General features: G+C 36.1%; 1 protein-coding gene across 2 annotated transcripts; it reads left to right on the forward strand.

Annotated features, from left to right (window-relative positions):
* The first annotated feature begins 2,260 nt into the window (after positions 1-2,260).
* On the forward strand, positions 2,261-17,836 carry LOC136813201 (histone-arginine methyltransferase CARMER-like). Of its 2 annotated transcripts, XM_067069724.1 has the most exons (18): positions 2,261-2,467; positions 3,482-3,607; positions 3,937-4,046; positions 4,347-4,385; positions 4,804-4,897; positions 5,142-5,224; positions 5,343-5,405; positions 5,747-5,861; positions 6,291-6,381; positions 6,741-6,822; positions 7,344-7,429; positions 8,039-8,128; positions 8,470-8,524; positions 8,918-9,000; positions 15,219-15,308; positions 15,762-15,913; positions 17,121-17,282; positions 17,522-17,836. In XM_067069724.1, exons 1-18 carry the CDS (start codon positions 2,341-2,343, stop codon positions 17,530-17,532), a joined length of 1,659 nt encoding a protein of 552 aa, XP_066925825.1. In that variant the 5' UTR covers positions 2,261-2,340; the 3' UTR covers positions 17,533-17,836. The 2 variants fall into 2 exon arrangements, with proteins under 2 accessions (XP_066925825.1, XP_066925824.1); XM_067069723.1 differs by lacking the exon at positions 17,522-17,836 and having other exon boundaries at positions 17,121-17,388.
* Positions 17,837-20,868: the final 3,032 nt, after the last annotated feature.

The raw sequence follows: 20,868 nt of genomic DNA on the forward strand, positions 1-20,868 counted from the left end.
GACCAATTGTCCCAAGTTAGAGCAGTTGACTGTATGTTTTCACCATGTAAGTCGTCCGCATGTTCAAAAACCTGCAGCACGATGTTGTCATTATTTGCAATTTTTTGAAAAGTTGTCATTATTTTCCCTTTGTCTTGTCGCACACACAAGAGAGAAAATTTCGTTCGTGAGAGCTACAAATAGCGTCAGCCTGGGTTTAGGTCCCAGACAAAAATCAGGCCCCCCCCCGTAGTTTTAAGTCCCCCCAAAGATTTATGAATTTTTTGTTAGCCCCCAGGACTTTTGACCCTAGACACTTTCAAAAAATTGATCCAGTAAAAAAGGGTTTCCAATGTAAATTGCGTTTAGTTCTAAGTTTAAGATAAAATATTTTGCACACTTTCTATAAAAGAATCATGAGCTTCAACTGGAGTAATTGAAGCCAACTATTAAGCTGAAATATTTTAACCCCCACGTTAAGTGATGAGATTTTAGCTCCTCCCAAGTACATAGGTCCCCCCAAAAAAGTGGTGTACTTCCAGCCCCCTCCTTTTTTGGGAAAAATTTAGGGTGTAACCAGCAGGGGGGCTGACGCTAGAACGATAAAAAACAGTCTGGGTATGAACAACTCAATGTTGGGCAAATAGACAAAGCAACGATGATGGGGGGAATGTGGAAGGCGAGATCAACGCAGGGGACTGATTGGAGAAAATGTGTTTCAAAAGGTATATAAAGTTTGTTTTGAAAATTTTGGTCAAAACGGAGCACGGGAGGAGGGCGGTCTGAAGTATGGCCAATGCGATAAATTCGAATTTTTTGTTTCGCAGACCCGTAATGGCTGCGTATGGCATGTTTTGTTTTCGTTCGTCTTTTTCACGATATTAATATTTGTCTTGCTTTTTTTGTTTTAGTGTTAAAAGATGAAATCAAAATAAAAGTAATAAAAGACAGCTTTACGTCTGGAGTCTAGGAGTCATTTAAAGGCCTAATCTCAATAAAATTTGGTGTGTGTTGTAAAATAATGAATAATGACAACTCGCCCACATCGAATTTGTAAAGTGGACCTTACGGTAAACTTGAAACCCAATTCCATAGGCCTAGAAGTACTACTATTATTGGAAAAAGCCTGCAATTTATTTGTGTTAGATTTAAAGCAAATAACTTAACAGTTAACCAGGTAAATTCAATCTCATTCTACTCACACTTATTTAAGATTTGATAAATGTAAAACCTCATTTTACTCAGCCTTGTTTGTAGTTTATTTAAGTACTATATGTATAATGAAATGCATAATACCGGGTGTGCCACAAATAAGTTCCTCTTTTCTTTGATTTGATATTGTCGGCTAAGAAGAAGAGATTTTTCAAAGATTGCTTCAGAATAATTCAGAAGAAAGCCTAACTTAAAATTTGGTGTACTACTTCTTAATTTTACTTCATTGGTTCAAAAGTTATGTTCAAAAACCTAAAATGTCAATTTTAAAAAATGTCAAAAAAAGGGTATCAATTTATAAGAGAAAGGACTTCTTTTACAAATTCTTGCTCCTTGTAACACTCTTTATGTATTCTTCATCTCTATTGTTATTTTTACTTCTGTTTTCCCTTTGGCATAAACAAGATGCAGAATGCTTCAACCCCCAAAAAATTTTCAACATCTTTCCAGAGTTTCTGAAATTTTTTCTGTATGTGCATCATCGTCGAGAAAGTTGGAGAAGGTGAAAGCTTTGAGAAAAATGCCTCGTTTCAGCTGTTGCAGCTCATAGAGCTCATCAGCTTCACAGATGATGGAATATTTTTACAGGGATGCCTAAACCTTGTAAATAAGTGCTTTTTACACAATGGAAATACATTTCCTGATGCATAAAATGGCTTTTTGTCTCTATTCATTACAACCAATTTATTATACGCTCGTTTTCGCCTTTTTTGACATTTTTAAGATAGGTATTTTTATTTTCGAACCAATGAAGTAAAATTTAAAAGTAATACACCAAATTTTAAGTTAGGCTCTCCTCTGAATGATTCCGAAACAATCTTTGAAAAATGTTTCTGCTACTGCCTGCAATATCAATTCGAAGAGGGTAACTTATTTGTGGCACACCCGGTATGAAAACCACATAATAAATTCAAAATATACCTAATTTCAGCTAATTTGCCTAAAGCATAATTACAAATTAACCCATAAAAAAGCTTTCATATTTTTATGGGATTTTCAGGGATTTTAAGTTTTTATGAGCTGATGAACAAAATACATAGTTATGGTCTTTTATTAATAAAGATACAACTTTAAAAATTAGCTTTCATTCAGGCAAAATTTGAAAAAAACTCAACCAATTTAGACGGAAAATTTAAAAAAGCTCAAACCATGAATAAGTTTCAAGACGTCAAAATTCGACTTTTACAATCTGATGGAACAAGCAGTGATGCTCAGCAGACTTTCAACTTGGAAATCAAAATTGAAGGACAACTTTCTACATTGAAAGCTTCAAATGGTGAGTGTTTTAATTATTCAAACTGGAATGATTGGAATGTGATTTTTATTTTTCCTTCTATAATAAGTGGACAGGCTGAATCATTTGAAGCGTACGATAGCACGCACACGCACATACACCTAAAATCTCTGAAAAGTGCCACCAACTGCACACCCAGGGTTCGAATTATAGCTTTGCCCTTCGCAAAATGTGTTTAAAGGTTGTTCTTACAGACAACTTTCAAAATTTTGACAAATGCTTACTGTGAAAAGTGAATTTTAGATTTAACAACCAAAAAAGATTTTCTAACTCAAAAATGGAATGAGCAGTTAAAAAATTATAAGACAACACTATTTTGCTACCCACACATTTGTTTATCTATTGTTTTATCAAATTGCTGCCTCATAACTTTCTTCATTCCTTTGTCTATTGCTTTATCTACTCACTACTTCGCAGCTCACTATTCACTCGTTTATCTATTTCGTTATGTACTCACTACCTCACAACTTTCTTCAATAGTTTATCTTTTGCTTTATCTACTCGCTACTTTGCTACTATCCTCATTCGTTTATCTCTTGCTTATCTACTCGCTACTTCGGAACTTTCTCCACTCATTTATATCTTGCTTTATCTACTCGCTACTTTGCTACTTTCTTCACTCGTTTATCTATTGCTTTAACTACTTGCTTCTTTCTTCATTCGTTTATCTATTGCTGCTTCACTACTTTATTCACTCGTTCATCTATTGCTTTATCTACTCTAGATATTTATCTTCAAAACTTCACTATACTTTGCTTTGTCTACAATCACTTATTTCAAGTCTTACTTTGCTTTTCTCAAGAAATCCATACAACATCACAAAATACTAAACTTTTTAAAAACGCTTTGCAAACAGTGAAAAAATTTCACATCTAATAATTCAGATTTTAGGAATGTGATTGACAACATGTCTGAAGTTTTCAAATGACAAAGCCTGAGTGGAAAAGCTTCCACACATTTTAAACCCTTTCTGAGATTTATTTTAATACTTTTCAGAAAGCGGAGATGTCACTTACACTACTGTCCTCAACAAAAACACCAAAGGTTTCCAATTTGGCGAACAGTCTTTTGTTTTACAATTGGACCCTAACCCTTTGGTTTTCAACTTTACTTCTAAAGAAGGTAAACACATTTCAGAGTTTGAATGAATTTTATTATTCTAAAGAAGATTTTTTAGATTAAAATGTTACCACTTCTTCTATCTTTAGAGGGTTTTAATCTTCTTTTCTTAAAATTCTTAGATATAAAAAAGAAGGGATGTTTAAAACTTTCCGTCAAGTTTTTGTAGTTGCAACATTTGCTTTATTAAAGTCAGGTCATTAATTTTCATACCCTTATAGTGTCCCCAGGGTGTCCCCTGCCCCTCTTGAAATCACAAAAATTATGGTAAAAACAACCTTTTTAGTGGAAAACACTAGGAAACATCTATTTGCTATTTATTTTATTTTCAGAACTGGATAAATTCTGCAAAGTGTTCAGTAGTACAACTAACCAAGTAGCTGGAAAATTGAACACTTTTGATGAAAGGACTGAAGAAGCTTCTTCTTCACAGTATTTCCAAGTAATTTGCTTCCCATAGAAAATAATTCTATGATTATAAAAAGTACTGTACCACTTGCTCTTGGTTTCAATAGATTTTTTTCAAATTTTTTAGGAACAAAATTTATATTTTCAATGTGATTGTGATTTTGATTGTTGGTATTAGGGCTGAAAATGACTCACGAGGATTCACTTCACATTGTCAGAGAAAAACTTTAATTTTTTAAATAAACTACTTTTGTACAGTGGTGAGGCAAATTTTATTTTGTCTATTACTGTAGTTAGTATGAGAGATATTCATCTGTTGTTTTTTTCCTTTTAGTTTTATGGATACTTATCTCAACAACAGAATATGATGCAGGTACTTTTTTGCAAATATTCCCCAACTCAGTTTTTGATATAGTAATACTGACATGATTAATATGTTATGATTTCAGTACTTGTAGCTGGCTTGCTTCAACAAGGGCTTTAGAAAAGTGCTGGTTAAACTACTAAATCATAAATATTAACAAAAATGAAACGTTTCAGAGGATGTCAGTAGAATTTAAAAAAAAGTTATCTTTTCATTATCTTATCGCCCTTTCCAGCATGTTGTGTCAATGTTAGTTTCTCTATCGTTGTTTTCCTTAAAGATATTTTTTCATGGTAGAGAAAGAATTTTTCAAAATTTGTGCTTGTGCTGAAAGGGGAAAAAGTTGTTTTTTCTGTTATTTTAAAATGCTGTGTGTAAGCGAATGGTAAGAGATACAATAAATGATATCCTTTAAACTTTGTTTCAGGATTACATCAGAACTTCAACGTACCAATGTGCAATCCTTCAAAATGCTGCTGAGTTTAAAGATAAAGTTGTGCTAGATGTTGGAGCAGGAACAGGTTAGCTCAAAAGTATTCATAATTTTGTTATTGCAAAGTATACACTTATTAAGGCTGAAATCCCTTCCTAAGTTAACACTTTTCTAATACCCAGAAAAGGTTTTTAATGATTCAATTTGATCTTTCATCTGGCAGAACCGACGAATTATTACCTTTTCATGCAAAAAGATGGGAAAAATGGAGTCAGCGGAAGCTTCTTGTCACTTTATATTATAAACTGTTACTTCTTCATTTTCTCTTTCAGGGATCTTGTCTTTCTTTGCTGTTCAAGCAGGAGCTAAAAAAGTTTATGCTGTAGAAGCTAGTAATATGGCGCAGCATGCCAAGGTATGTAAACAAACTTATAGTTTATACCTAATTATGAAAATATTGATTGCTAAACCTTAAATCCATCCACCATTCTTTCCCAAGTAATGATATAGCACCTTTTTGTTGTCACTCATAGGAACTTGTGGCCCATAATAATCTAAGCAAAGTGATCGAAGTCAAATTTGGTAAGATAGAAGAAGTAAGTACATTTTCAAAAGATGTCTTGTTTTATACAGAACGGTATTTACAATACTCTATTTACATATTGTATTGTTTCATATAGATGGGATGAACCAGTAAAAAATTGATTGACTATCAGGCACAATAAACATAATGCTCATTTCTTCAGAACTTGAGAGTTTTGAATTGCTAAATTAAATTGTTAAACCCCCCTCGGGTTTCCAATTTTTTGTCATAAAAAATGAGGGATGAGGCATATCTTCCTACCTAGGTCTCAATCCCTTCATTAAAACTATGACCCTTGGGTTGTACTCTCTGGCAAAAGAATAGTTGATTTTGATTACTGTTGATATTCTTTAGATCGAGTTACCCGAGAAGGTGGATATTATAATCTCCGAACCAATGGGTTACATGTTGTTCAATGAACGAATGTTGGAAACTTATCTTCATGCTAAGAAATGGTTGAAACCCGGTGGTGAGTTAAATTGAGGGAGTTGCTTTTAATCATAAAGTTGTTCTATACTGATTATGTTTTTTGTAGTAACATAGCTCTTTTGAAGCAAGAGTTCTCAACTATCGCTCTCAGAAAATAGAACTATACAGAAACAACTGAAAGCCATGAATCGAATTAAAACAATACATTTAATAGTGGTTGAAGCTGGTATAAGTTCCTTAGTCTCTGATAAGAATTTCAAGACTTTGCATCTTGTTCTCAAAATTAAATCAAGCCTGATGAGTCTTGACCTACACCATGATAGATTCTCTTATTTTTACCTTATAAAAATCTGCTCACAAAAGTTTTGAGTAAAACTAAGCCATCGTTCTTTGCCTTTCAAACGTCTTCATAGAGCAGATTTTTGTGAAATCTTTGATTCCCTGGCAATGACCTGTTCTTGCGTTTTAGGCAATATGTACCCAACGAAGGGTGATTTATATGTGGCACCCTTCACAGATGATGCCCTTTTTATGGAACATTTTGGTAGATCAAACTTCTGGTAAGTTTGTTGTTGTTTTTAGCTGACAAAACATTTTACCTCTCTTTTTTCAAAAGTAAATATTGTCCACCCTTTTCAAGGAAAAAAATAAATTGTCAAATGGGCGACTGCATTATTTACTGGGGTATAGTTGATCGGTATAATTTTTAAGATACTGATTTGGCTAAAAACTCTTTTTTGGAAACAAAACAAATCTTTCAAATTGTTAATACAATATGAATACAATATGACGGAGCTGAATTTTCAAAATAATAGATTCCGGTCGCCAGATCCAAGAATGCGCCTAAAAAAGTGATTTTTCAGCTTATCTCAAGATGTTATCATTAGTTTTTTCAGAAAAGTATCACTTGTTTCGTTAGGTGTCAGACGTCCTTTTACAATGTCAACTTAACAAACATTCGTCAGAACGCACTTCAAGAATACTTCAGACAGCCTATTGTGGTATGTAATCCTTTATCAAGACTAGCACACAGGACTCTGTATAGATCACTAGGGTGCAAAAGAATATGAAAATTTTACGGTGAAAAAGTTCACGAAGGTATTAATGTGTTCCTACATGTGAAGCGCATTTTTCACCCCAGTGATTTAGTATTTTTTTTCCTTTGGCATTTTGTTTTGCCAAAAATTTGGGGTATTGTACTAGGATTCTTTTTGTTTGATATTTGACATCAAAGAGGTAATTAGTACGAACTGAGGGCGTGAATAGATCCTCTCACACTCAGCCCTAGAGCCCTACCAACAGTTACAATGCCCAGTTGCTGATTCAAAGGGGGGTTTGAAAATTTAGGACGGAGAGGCTTAAAGATGTATCAGGCATCGAAATAAGGTATAGAAAGTGCATTGCAATTTTTTGATAAGCATGATTTATCAACCAATAATGAGACATGAATACTGTGTTACTTTTTCTTACTTCAAACTCATTATCTTTAGTGTACAATTCCTGTCTTTCTTTCTTTTATTAGGATACCTTTGACGTTCGAATTTTAATGGCAAAACCAGTTTTACACACAACAGATTTTCTGACCAGCTCCGAAGAATCTTTGCAAAAGTAAGCACTTGTACACTTATACACCTTGGACAAAATTTCTCGATCCTGGCCAAGCAAAATCTTTGATTGGAGTTTTTTTGAAAATGGTACCCTAATGTGAGTTGAAAAAATTCATCAAATCACAAATTGATCAAGTAGTGCTACCATTAGGGTACCAGTTTCAAGTAGTGCTACCATTAGGGTACCAGTTTCAAGTAGTGCTACCATTAGGGTACCAGTTTCAAGTGGTGCTACCATTAGGGTACAGTTTCAAGTAGTGCTACCATTAGGTACCAGTTTCACCATTAGGTGGGTGCTACCATTAGGGTACCAGTTTCAAGTAGTGCTACCATTAGGGTACCAGTTTCAAGTAGTGCTACCATTAGGGTACCAGTTTCAAGTAGTGCTACCATTAGGGTACCAGTTTCAAGTGGTGCTACCATTAGGGTACCAGTTTCAAGTAGTGCTACCATTAGGGTACCAGTTTCAAGTAGTGCTACCATTAGGGTACCAGTTTTCAAAAAAACATCCATGACCAAAGATTGCAGATTTAGCATGGTCTAGGGTAAATAAAAATCAGTGCTTGTCTTTTAGATTCATTATTTTATTTTACTCTCATTTCTCTTCAAGGATTTACATTCCGATCCAATACACAATGCTTATGACCGGTACCATACATGGCCTGGCTTTCTGGTTTGAAGTTGGCTTCCTTGGCAAAATGTAAGTGTCACTTTATACCCCTGCGCCTGAATCTTCTAGAAGATATTAACCGAAGTTCTAAAGTTCAATTTTCACTTGAGTAGTTTGACTCGCCCAAATTCGATCATCAAGGGACTAAGAATTAAGAAGACGGTCAGGACTAATGGAATATGATTTGGCATCAACTCCTTGTTCATTTCAATTAATATATTCGTAAGAGGGTTAGCTTTTTGAATGTTTACCCTTGAAATAAATACAAATACTGCTGGGTTACCCACTATCATTTTGTAAGTAATAACAAAATAATGCTACCTAACTTGTGATGAATAATTTTTTTGATTTTTTTTTTATTATTGCCATAGCAACCACGTTTATCTGTCAACAGCACCTCAAGAGCCTCTCACTCATTGGTACCAGGTACGTTTTGGCTTATTCAATTTTACTGACCTTGAGCTTGATCTAGATTCTGATAATTTCTATTCACGTGCATGTCCCAAAACTTCGGGGAAGTCTGTAGACTTCGAATTCGTCTGCCTTTGTGAGCTGTCTGTCTGATTTGTGAGCCTTTGAATAATTAGAAGCTACTGAAGTTGAGCCCAGTGTGTAGCGCGTGTTATGTAAGATAACTTTTTTTTTGGAAAGATAGGATTTTTTAATGTTGAAAGTTTCATCGAATCATTTTGAGTAACGTACACAAGCTACCCAAATGCTCTGGCCGTCCCCCGCTACTTTTTTATCTCTAAGTTTTGTTTTAGACTTACTTGGTTTCTTTTCATGTTTTTGCAAAAATGATGTTCTAATTATCTTTAGGTCCGTTGCCTTTTACCTAATCCCCTGTTCGTTCGAGCTGGTCAGAAAGTGAGTGGCACTGTTGTTCTACACGCTAATCAAAGGTAAATCATATATAGTTATCAGTATCAGAACTTCTAGGCAAATGATTTTTTTTCAAAAGTAGACTTCAAATTAATATGTTGTAAGTGTTCACTCCTCTTCTAAATAGCTCTATAAACTAAAAGGCTAATTAGGCTAAATCATATATGCCAATACTTTTGGAAAAAATCAAAACAAGTAAGCAAAGAGTCAGAAGTAACCAAATAACGCAAACAATAACGGAAGCAGAATGTCAAGATGGAGGTCAGCAAATATTTGAATCTGTTTTCAACACTAGATTGCATAATCTAGAGAAGAAAATGGAGGAACTTATAGCTATGAACAAAGAAGACGTCGCTAAAGAACCAAAACGGGCAACATATGCAGATATCACAAAGGAAGAGGTGAAGAAACAGGAGGTTATCATCAAGAAATTTATCAAAAATGAAAAAGAAGAAAGAGAAGAAGATCGCTGGAAGAACTTAACTAGATGTAACATCATTGTCCATCATTTAGGTGAAAATAAAGATGAGAACAAAGAGGAACAGCGGGCCGGTGACAAAGATTACGTGGAGGAAGTTGTAGGAAATCGTATGAGATTAAAGATAAATGTTGTCACCGCAGAACGAATCGGTGCTCGAAAGGATGATATGTTTGATATGATGATATGATCTCATTCTAACAGGTGAAGCTAACCAAGCTCTATGTCTAGAGTATCTCAGTCCTTTGTGTTTAAGCGGTCATAGTTGCTTGACCTTCACTATCAAATGTGATGCTGTATTGAAACCTAAATCAGAAAGATACAAGTACGAGGACGCAGACTTTGAAGCAATGAAACAAGATCTCAACTCTGATGATTGGTACAAGCAATTCCCGGAGATGGCTGATTCTAAGTCAACCGAGGAGCTTTGGCAGCTTTTCCGAAAGAAGATTTTGGATATACGAAACCGTTTTGTACCCATAAAGATCATCGGTGGTCAAAACTGGAAGAGAAAGGTAAAATATCTATTGGAGTTTCAACTTCGGAAAGAAATAGCAGAGAAGAGACGCCTCCATCGGAAATGGATGAAATCATCGCCCGAAGAAAAAGAATACAATCGAGCAAAATACACCCCTGTAAGAAACAGAGTGAGCAAATTGATGAGACAAGCTCACAGGAACTACGAACAAAGAATTTGTGTGATAACGCAAAGACCAAACCGAAGATCTTCTGGTCACATGTGCGTAACAAGATGAAATCTTCTAGTACAGTTTCATCACTACTTGAATCACCAAATGTCAAAAAACCTCGTTAAAGCATGAAGATCACGAAAAAGCTAATATACTTCAACGACAGTTCTGCAGTGTATTCACAAAAGAAGCAGTAGGTGAGCTTCCTGCATTTGAAAAGAGAAACTGATTCATCCATCAGAGATATTCATATCTCTGAGGAGATGGTACAGAATCGATTGAAAGAGCTCAACCATAATAAGTCATTCGGTCCAGACGAAATACACCCTAGGATACTAGCGGAATTATCTGACTATCTGTCTCTACCCTTGGCTGTAATCATGAACAAATCTTTAGTTGAAGGCTCATTACCACAAGATTGGAAGGTGGCACATGTCACACCTATTTACAAAAACAAGGGACCTCAGAATTTGGCAGTCAATTATCGACCTGTTAGTTTGACATCAGTAGTGTGCAAATTAATGGAATCAATACTGAGGAAACATATCATGAAGCACCTTTCTGATCATAATCTTTTATCGAACAAACAATATGGCTTCATTAATAACCGTTCAACCGTGACACAGCTTTTGTACTATCTGGATAAATGTTATGAGAGCATCTCTAAAGGAAACGTAGTTGATAGTGTCTACTTCGATTTTGCGAAGGCTTTCGACACTGTACCCCACCGTCGACTATGCAAGAAACTATCAGCATATGGCATCAACGGTTCAATCTTAAAATGGATAACGTCATTTCTAACAGGTCGAACTCAATCAGTAAAAGTGAACCAGTCCTTCTCGACTACAGACCCTGTAGTGAGTGGTATTCCACAGGGTAGTGTACTGGGACCAATGCTGTTCGTGCTATACATCAATGATCTTCCTGAAAAGGTCATCTCATTGATCCTACTGTTTGCTGATGATACCAAAATCTTCAAAGAAGTCAATTGCATCGAAGACTCTGTTTCCCTTCAGAATGATATAGACACACTTGTAGAATGGTCGAAAGACTGGCTATTACTATTCCATCCTGAAAAGTGTCACGTTCTGACGCTAGGAAAGTTTGGAAACATCAAATATGCTCATCCATATTCCCTAGATGGACGCCAATTGGAACACGTCTTTGAAGAAAAAGATCTTGGAATCCTCATTGACTCAGAACTTACATTTGAAGAACACATTGCAAAGCAAGTCAAAAAAGCAAACGCGATACTTGGCATAATCAATCGAGGATTTGTAAATATGAGTACAAGTACATTTAAAACATTGTATTGTGCGTTTGTTCGCCCGCATCTGGAGTACGCTCAGTCAGTATGGTCTCCGTTTTCTACGTAAACACGTAAATCTGATTGAAGGAGTACAAAGACGGGCAACAAAACTTGTTCAAAAATGTCGTGATATGTCTTATGAAGAACGATTGCGTGAATTAGATCTTCCTACGCTCGAGTTTAGAAGACACTTTTGTGACATGGTCCAACTTTACAAGCACATCAACTATTACGAAAAAGATACCATCCCAAACAAGATAGCCCGTCGAACGCGACCAAACAGAAGGCACAACTTTGAGATGATTCCAAACTTTGGAAGCGATGGACTCCGTGGTGTACAAACGAATTCCTTCTTTTATCGAACTATACCAACCTGGAATAAATTGCCAAAAGATGTCGCTGAGGCAAAGACAGTCAAAGTCTTCAAAGAAAGACTCAACACTGCATGGAGTAAACACCCGAAAAGATTCAACACAAGACAATTGTAAAATACGTATAATCACGATCAGTTCCAGAGGCCCTCGTGCGCCTAGAACTTTGTTACATTATAATAATAATAATGTTCAAGACGAAAAGATGGCGGCCATTGAAAGTAACGTTGGCCAATGAATAACACAAGAAAAGAATTATGGCCTCAGTCCATAAACTAAACGAAGATAATTTCAGTGTAACAGATGACTTCTTCAAGAAAGAACGTGAAACCATTAAAGAATGGCATGAAAAAGCTAAAGAGAAAACGAAGAATGAGAAGGATGAATGCTGTGTATGGAAAGTGAGAGGTAGCCCTCGGACTAAGCTCTACTTTAAGAAAATATGTAAAAAGACCGTTATTGATGAACTGTAAATTTGAATTAGATTGTTTCATAGAGGTCAATAGACCTGCGAAATATACTCATATAATAATAATAATATATTGAAAATATTCGATAATGTTAATTTGCGGACCGTAATGTACGATGTCAATAACAGACTCTCTGTTATAAAAAGGAATTTTCTTTCTTTAAAAAATACCCCTATATTTTTGGAATATTGCAAATCGAGCTGACAATATATTACGGGGCATATTTTCAATACTTTGCCGGTTCCCAGCAATATGTTACCGAGTTTATGTATGTGTGTCTTTCAGCGACGGAGACGGTAAGGTTCTAATTTGATTAGATCCTGACCAACTGAGGACGACGGTAAATCAGCACTTTTACCGTCCTCGATTTTGCGGGGCGGAATTGCGGGTTTTTCCAAATCGCTTCAGTCACTCTACCGTCCTCAAAAGTGCAAATACAGTACGTTGTCAGTATATTACCTATGGAGTTAGATCGAGGTCAAAATCGTTCACTCGATCGTTGAACCGGTGGTCGAACCGTTCACTCGATCGTTGAACCGGTGGTCGAACCGTTCACTCGATCGTTGAACCAGTGGTCGAACCGGTCACTCGATCGTTGAACCAGTGGTCGAACCGTTCACTCGAACGTTGAACCGGTCACTCGATCGTTGAACCGGTGGTCGAACCGGTCACTCGATCGTCGAATCGGTCATTGAATCGGTCATTGAATCGGTCGTCGAATCGGTCGTCGAATCGGTCGCCGAATCGGTCGCCGAATCGGTCGCCGAATCGGTCGCCGAATCGGTCGTCGAATCGGTCGCCGAATCGGTCGTCGAATCGGTCGCCGAATCGGTCGTCGAATTGGTCTAGTGAAGAAACTTGTTTGTTTTTTTTCCCACGGAACGTTATTAATTATACAACACCAGGCGATCAAAATTTTTCAACTTGTTTATTAAGACGTTCATTAGATTTTCAAAACGAATTCCACCCTCCCCCGTTTTGAACCCCCGTCGTTTATTACTATTAGGCACCTGAAAGTGGGTAATAATTTATAAGGAACAGGCGTTTCACACCGTCAAGTTACACACATCCTCAATTTCTAGAATATTTATTTTCACCATACTTAATTTTGATACTTAATTTGTTTAGCCTTTAGTTGAGTAGGAATTGCAATATATAATATGTATTTTTTCTCTTTTTTCTAGAAAAAGAACCTTCACTTAATCCAAAAGAGATAAACCATTTTGTTTGTTTTACGCTTTCCGGCTTTTTTCAGCTTACTGATACTACTGATAATATTTACTGTTGCATTTTACTACCTTTTTACCTTAAAAACTGGCCGAAAAGAATATGGCCATCCTAAAATTTTGTAACCAAGCCTAAAAATTCCAGTTTTAGAGCTTTTTGAACCTACCTCGAAATCTAGTCATAGAATCGTCCTGATTTTTTGCACAGTGCTGACTATAAACCCCAGAGTGACAGAGCCGGATTTTTCAAAAAAAATCTTATTCCATGGGGGTTTAGCTAAAATTAGATATTTTTATCCTTCTTGAAGGGTGAATGTCTCTAGATTATATTTTTTGTCCTTGGAGACTGGGTCCAAAAATATCTCTTTGACAGACAGCGTCAAACAAAACGTTAATCATTATTACCATGGCACTTTTTCTTATCATGGTTCCTCAAGCAAGCTTTTCAGCAATTTTTAGGTCCAATCATGTTCAACTTGTTAATCTGTAAATCACCCCTTTGTTATCAGTAACTGACAAAGGGTCAACAAAATTTTCTTATACTTTCATTCTTATTGTTGGTGTTAAGTTAAGATGGGGTTTAGATTTTAACCTAAGGATAATTTAGACCAAAAAGTTAAGAATATCCATGATGAAATGGAAAAACAAAATTCTTATAAAAAAGCGTATATTAAGTTGAACAAATACCAAAAAGTTAATCAAACCTTGGCGGACATGGAAAAATTGTTTCGTTCCCATCGCAACGTGTCTTGAAAATGGACCTTTAACAACTAGGACTGCGAGTTGAGAGAGAACGTTAGCATCGAACAATTTTAACAAACCCCTTTGATGATTCAAAGTTTCAGTATCTCATTCGCCAAAATACGTTCTTGCCAAAATTCATGCAAAGTTTCAAACAAAAATAAAAGGTTTTATTGCGGGGAATCAAGGGAAAAAATGCCTGTTATAATTACTAATTTTCTATGCAAACAAACATAAACAAACAAAGATCCATATATTTCCAGGTTAACCAAAATTTCAACCCTTGTGTGTGGCTAAAGAATAATTTTCAAAAAAGAGGGTAAAAGGTAAACTTAAAATGATGCAGCTTTTTGAAAATAAGGGGTAAAACTCTCTGAAAGAGAAAAACTTATTTTTTTTAAGGTAAAGGGTATCAAAAATTGAGATTTTTAATTGTATAGACACCCATTTTCACAGGAGTGCAACGATCGAATGACCGATTCGACGACCGATTCAATGACCGATTCGACGACCGATTCAACGACCGAGTGACCGGTTCGACCACCGGTTCAATGATCGAGTGACCGGTTCGACGATCGAGTGACCGGTTCGACGATCGAGTGACCGGTTCAACGATCGAGTGACCAGTTCAACCACCGGTTCAACGATCGAGTGACCGGTTCAACGATCGAGTGACCAGTTCAACCACCGGTTCAACGATCGAGTGACCGGTTCAACGATCGAGTGACCGGTTCAACGATCGAGTGAACGGTTCGACCACCGGTTCAACGATTGAGTGACCGGTACGACCACCGGTTCAACGATCGAGTGAACGGTTCGACGATTTTGACCTCGATCTAACTCCATAATTACCGGACAATTTTTTGTGTATGTAGCCCATCAAACCTTGAGCTTCTTTACCATACCTTTTAAGGGGCAAATAAAAAATCACATTTCTTACTTGGTCTTTTTCAGGCAAAGTTATGATGTTGAGATGGAAGTTGTCTTAGATGGAACTGGTGTTCGTTCTTCCAATGTCTTGGATCTCAAAAACCCTTATTTCAGGTAACATCAACTGGTCAATATTTAGTTCTCTTATAGGCTGGTTATCTCTTTTGAAGAGAATAGTACAAATATATGTAAAAATATTTTTGGGGACGGTAGTAGAAGTGCTCTTGTAAAAAATGTAAGATCGATAAAATAAAGAAACAACGTCTATTTAAGCTTTGTGCATGTTAAAAATAGTTTGCACTCCACCGTGGAGAAATGTGTCTTTTATGGAATAGATTTTTTAGGGGGAATTCTTGGTTTGTTTTAAAAGCAGCCTAAAAATGTCGTGGGCCTAAAAATTCATTACCAGTCTCCTCAAAGGACCGCGCTGATAAGAGTGGAAAGATCTTTTAAAATTTCACCTGTAGTGACATTCCCCCTAACCTAGCTTACCCCTCCCTACCGAACGGTAAATAATCCTTTATTAGGTTTATTGCTTAAAAATATAAACACTATCTCTTCTTTCAGGTATAACGGTGCAGCCCCTGCACCACCGGCAGGGAACAGTAACGCCTCACCTACCGAACAATACTGGAACACTGGTACGGCAGTCAACGGAGCAACAAACTTAAGCACCTCCACATCGACGTCTTATCCTGGACAACCATCCCATGTCATTGGTAAGGCTTGACTTAAAAAATTTTGGTTTGCCGTCAGCCGACCGACTCTTCTTTAAACTTGCCGTCCTAAAAACTTTGATTGCTATTTTGACGAAGAGGGTCTTTTTTTCTTCAAAAATTACAAAATTTAGACAAATTCCATGAATGGCCAAAATATTTTCCAACCGATCGACCCACCTTCAAAATTTAGGGTCGGGTGACGACAGCCTAAATGTATTTGAATTATACCCTACTTACGGTTGACTATCACTTTCTGATCACTGATTGGTTGATTTGGCTCAATTACATCATAATTTTGAGATTAAACCAATTGAATTGCTTGAATAGTTGTGTGAACTTTTGAATAGTTAACCGTGATTACAGTCATTGTCAAGTTCCCATTTTCCGTTCTAATATTCCACCGACTTTCCAGGACGTTTCCGCTGCTTTTTCCAGGACTAACTGGGTGAAAATAGTAGAGAATTTTTTCCAAAGGTGCCGTTGTTTTGCATAAAGAATTCTACTACCCGCACTAAGATTCCACTGCCACTTTTCGAGCTGAAAAAGCCTTCGGGTAGTCAAAGATGAGCTTCGGAAATTTAGGCAGTTTCGTAAGTAAACAAGAGATTTTCCGTACCCTTTCCAATCTGATGCCAGCTATCCCGGGAAAATTCTGGAAAAGTCAGTGGAATCTTAGCGTGGGATGTGGAATCTTCAGCAAAACGACGGTACGAATATACATTGAATAGGACTTCGCGGCCAATTGCGGTGTGATATATTATACATTTGTACGGCCTTCAATCCCGACATCTTTTACAATAATTGCTCTTGCCCGTTAATTACTTACTTAATCAAAAGAAAAGTAAGAACTTTCACGGTTTTACAATGATTTTGAAATGAACTGTGGGATTGAAACTCGTACAAATTTCGGCTAAAATAATTATGACGAATGTGACGCGGAGCGCTATTTACAGCTGATTCAGGCTGATTAGCTATGCTATGGGTGCGAAAAAGATTTCTTGTTATAAGAGCTAATGAGAGTTGTTATGTTATGATGTATACTAGTTTGAGTAAAGAAAACGAGTTTTAAGTTAATTTCATACTCAAAGTTTCATGCCATCCAGGATCAGCCAGGATGGCAATCTTTAGTGAACAAAGAAAAAGTTACGGCTACGATGTATATTAATCTTAATTTATTTTGAAACGAAACCAAAATCTTATCTTTTAGCTGGAGGGCTATCAGCATACACCTCACAAGCAGTGGGTGGAGTTATGGCCACCCAACAACAGCCGCCCCAGAGTGTTCAACAATACGCTCAACTTGGCAGTGAAAGATATATCTTAACAAATCCTTCATCACAAGCTCAATATGATAGAGTCTACGTTTCCGGTATGTCCGGTTAGGTTTCAAATGATGTAATGTTGTAGTTATTGTTCTGTCCGAAATGACAAACTCTGTCCGAAATTTGATGATTAACTGAAACAATAGAAATAGTAGTGATAAAATGACATTTATGAAAACGAGAGAGTAAAATTATAAAGACATCTTTTTAAAGTGAGATTTCTTATGATTGGACTAATTCGGATCGACTGTATGTATGGATATAATATAACATGATTATACTTTAGACTCGAATTGAAACATTACAACGCAAAGAATATACTAAATAGAAGATAGTCAATGCCTGGTAGATGGCAAATATGACTACTTTACATTGACAAAGACTATTATTAAAAAAGAAATTCAACATAGAACTAAACAAGTTTCAACCATGGGCTTCTAAGCAACCATTTCTTTTGTAAACTTTTGCTGGGGTTGCTGTTATTTTTTAATTTTTTTATATAGCTAGGTTGTACGTTTTTCCTTATTTTTTTGGTACTAAGTATGAAGCAAATTTCAGGCTTTTATTAACGAAGACTTTTTGACTTAAAGTCAAATCATAACACGTATCATTTTCTTATGAATATTTAAATCAGGAGGGGGGGTCACTTTTAAAATCTCAGACGTTTCAGAAGACTAATCTGGAATTAGGTAATTGTTCACGTTTTCATTTTCACAGGCGTCTTATATAAAACACTAATTAGAGCTTCTACTTTGTATCCTAAGCCACAGCAGTTGAAGCAAAGTAATGCTATGAGTGCCATCTTTCATGATATGCACCATTGCAATGTCTTCTGACATTACATCACAGACCCAACAGCTGATTGGTTTTAAGTGATGTAAATACGTCGGTCAATAAGTCACTTTCAACCAATCAGCTGTTGGGTCCGTGGAAGAATATGAAATGGTGCATATCATGATTGGTTTTAAGTGATGTAAATACGTCGGTCAATAAGTCACTTTCAACCAATCAGCTGTTGGGTCCGTGGAAGAATATGAAATGGTGCATATCATGAATAGTAAACCACAGATCGGTACCGGCAATTTGTTCACTCGTAACAAACAACCTCCTTCGCGCAAAGCAAGGCAGGAGAATGGCCTTGATCGGTCAACTTAATAAAGATGGCGGATCATTATTTTGCTGCAGTTAGACAACGAAGAAGCTTCATATAATGTTTGATATAAGATTTCTGTGAATATTGCGCGTTGTTTTTTTAAGATGGCTAACAAGTTGTTTTCAAAGACAATTAAATTTATTCAATAAAAGAGAGGCTTGATTTTGACATATTTAAGAGCTTACGACCATGAAAATTAAAAGCCTGCATGAAATTCGGTCTACCCACTTCAAAAGCCATAGTTTCACAGGCTAGCTGTGCCATATAGATTCCATTGAGGCGACAATCAGATATTTTTAGATGATTTATATAAAATTGCTCCTTTAAGGCTTTGCTAATGAGATAAAGGGCTGACATACCATAGTCATTATAAAAACCCTGGTCTGACAATGTATTGTTTTAGCTTTTTTGTTCAATTTTCTTTTGTTAAAAACAAAAGACAAGCTGCGATTTGCATACTTTTTGATCATGTTACCAAAATCTCCTCTTGGGATTGGTCTATTTTCTAATCACATTATCAAAAGGTTTGCAAAATAAATCGATTTTGGTATGTAAGCTCCTTCTTTTAACAATAAAAAGAGACAAAAGCCTTCCAGACCAGTGTTTTTATAATGACTATGGACATACCAAAATATGTTATATTGTATTTGCGTAAAATGCATATTGAAAGTATGTAGTATTTTGCGTGATTTGAAATCGCGTATTAATGGAGTGCTTTTAAACGGATTCGCGTTTTTTTAGATTTTTCAAGCAGTAGGGGGTAGATTGGATGTCCAAATTAAGTTATGGGTGCCTCACTTATTTTGATTTGATGATGGAATGTGGCTCCCAGCATGATCTTGTATTGGATATTGTATTTTGCATTTTTAAAGGGTAGTAATCTTATATAGTTCGAAGATTCTCCCTTAAAGGCGAGTTAGTTTTGGTTAGTTTGCTGATTTATTCAGTGGGTCGGGAAATTATGAAACGTTTTGGAGGTTTGGAGCTCTTTGTCGCTCTTTAACCAGTTGAGGAAAAGATCCAAACTCGTACGCAGTCCTTTAGTTTGCTATTATGGTTCTGATATATGGTTCCAACAGTAAAACTAAAAAGTAGTCCAAGTGGCTCTGGATATTGGATATTCTATTTTGCATTTTTAAAGGGTATTAATCTTATATAGTTCGAAGATTCTCCCTTAAAGGCGAGTTAGTTTTGGTTAGTTTGCTGATTTATTCAGTGGGTCGGAAAGTTATGAAACGTTTTGGAGGTTTGGAGCTCTCTGTAATAGTTGGTAAGTTGGTAATAGCTCTTTGTAAGATACGTAGCCTCTTTCGTGGGACACTTTTTTGACCATGAAAACTTTTGCCAGGTTTTAATTCTTGAGACCCCTAGTAAAAATGTCCTATCTACCTTTGAACCAATCACATGCGGCTTTGTCCTACTCTTTTGTGCTTAATTATAGGGGGATCACTTGCTATTTTTCGGAAAAAAACACCCCAATAGCACTTTAAATGACCCCCTCCCACATTTTATGGAATTTTCCTGAAAAAGGGCCAAAATCTTCAATTTCCTAGGGGAAAAATCACCCCATAATCACTTAATATTGACCCCCCCCCCTCCATTTTATGGATTTTCTCCCAGAGTACCAAAGAGACTTTAAATTTCAATGGGCTGTTCCATTAAATTTCCATACAGGAGGGTGGGAGAACCTTTTCAAGCAAGAAATGTTTCGGCAAAATACTCGAAAAAAAACCCTTGAAAAAATTCTTTCCATACTTTAAAAGTGAGGGTGGACGAACCAAAATCAGTCTTTTACCCCCTTGAAAAAAGAAAAAAATGGTCCTTTATACCCCTGGAAATTTTTCTCCGATTACCTCCTGGAAATGTTTGTCCAGCAGTAAAACTAGAAAGTGGTACAAGAGGCTCTGGATACGAGTTGTCGATTATAGAATAAATAGCTGACTATTCGAGGCTTTTTTGGACCCAAGTCTTATAAAACCTAAGCTAAATATCCAGGGTCTAATTTTGATGTATTTTTTTAAACTCATCAAGCCAAAACTAATTATAAAATCTGAAAACTCTCGAAAATCTATATTTCAAACGAGAATGGCTGATTTCTGTACTAAAAGGAAGCTATTTAAATTGACGTATGAAATTCGTTACAAATCGAGCCTACTAACGCGGAACAAGTGAGTCTGACTAATATATACAAATTTTTCCATTATCATTCGACTGAGTATGTTAAACAACTTGAGATTCTGAATAAATTCACAGCTACTTCTCAGTTCGTGTGTTGCTTTACAATATCGCCTTCGTAGCTATCCTATCTGGGCTGTTTAAACTTAGACCGAAGTCATTTATAATGCGTGTAATACAGTAGTATAGGCGTTATATGATAATACGATTATTGTCACGGGATTTGTTCCCTCCATTACTTTTTGCCTTATTTTTACTATGTCTGAATTAGTCGTCTAGCTTGCTAGTTTAAAGGGGTTTAAACT

Source organism: Clytia hemisphaerica, unplaced genomic scaffold (assembly GCF_902728285.1).
Source record: "Clytia hemisphaerica strain Z4C2 unplaced genomic scaffold, Clytia hemisphaerica genome assembly, whole genome shotgun sequence".
Taxonomy (NCBI): Eukaryota; Metazoa; Cnidaria; class Hydrozoa; order Leptothecata; family Clytiidae; genus Clytia; species Clytia hemisphaerica.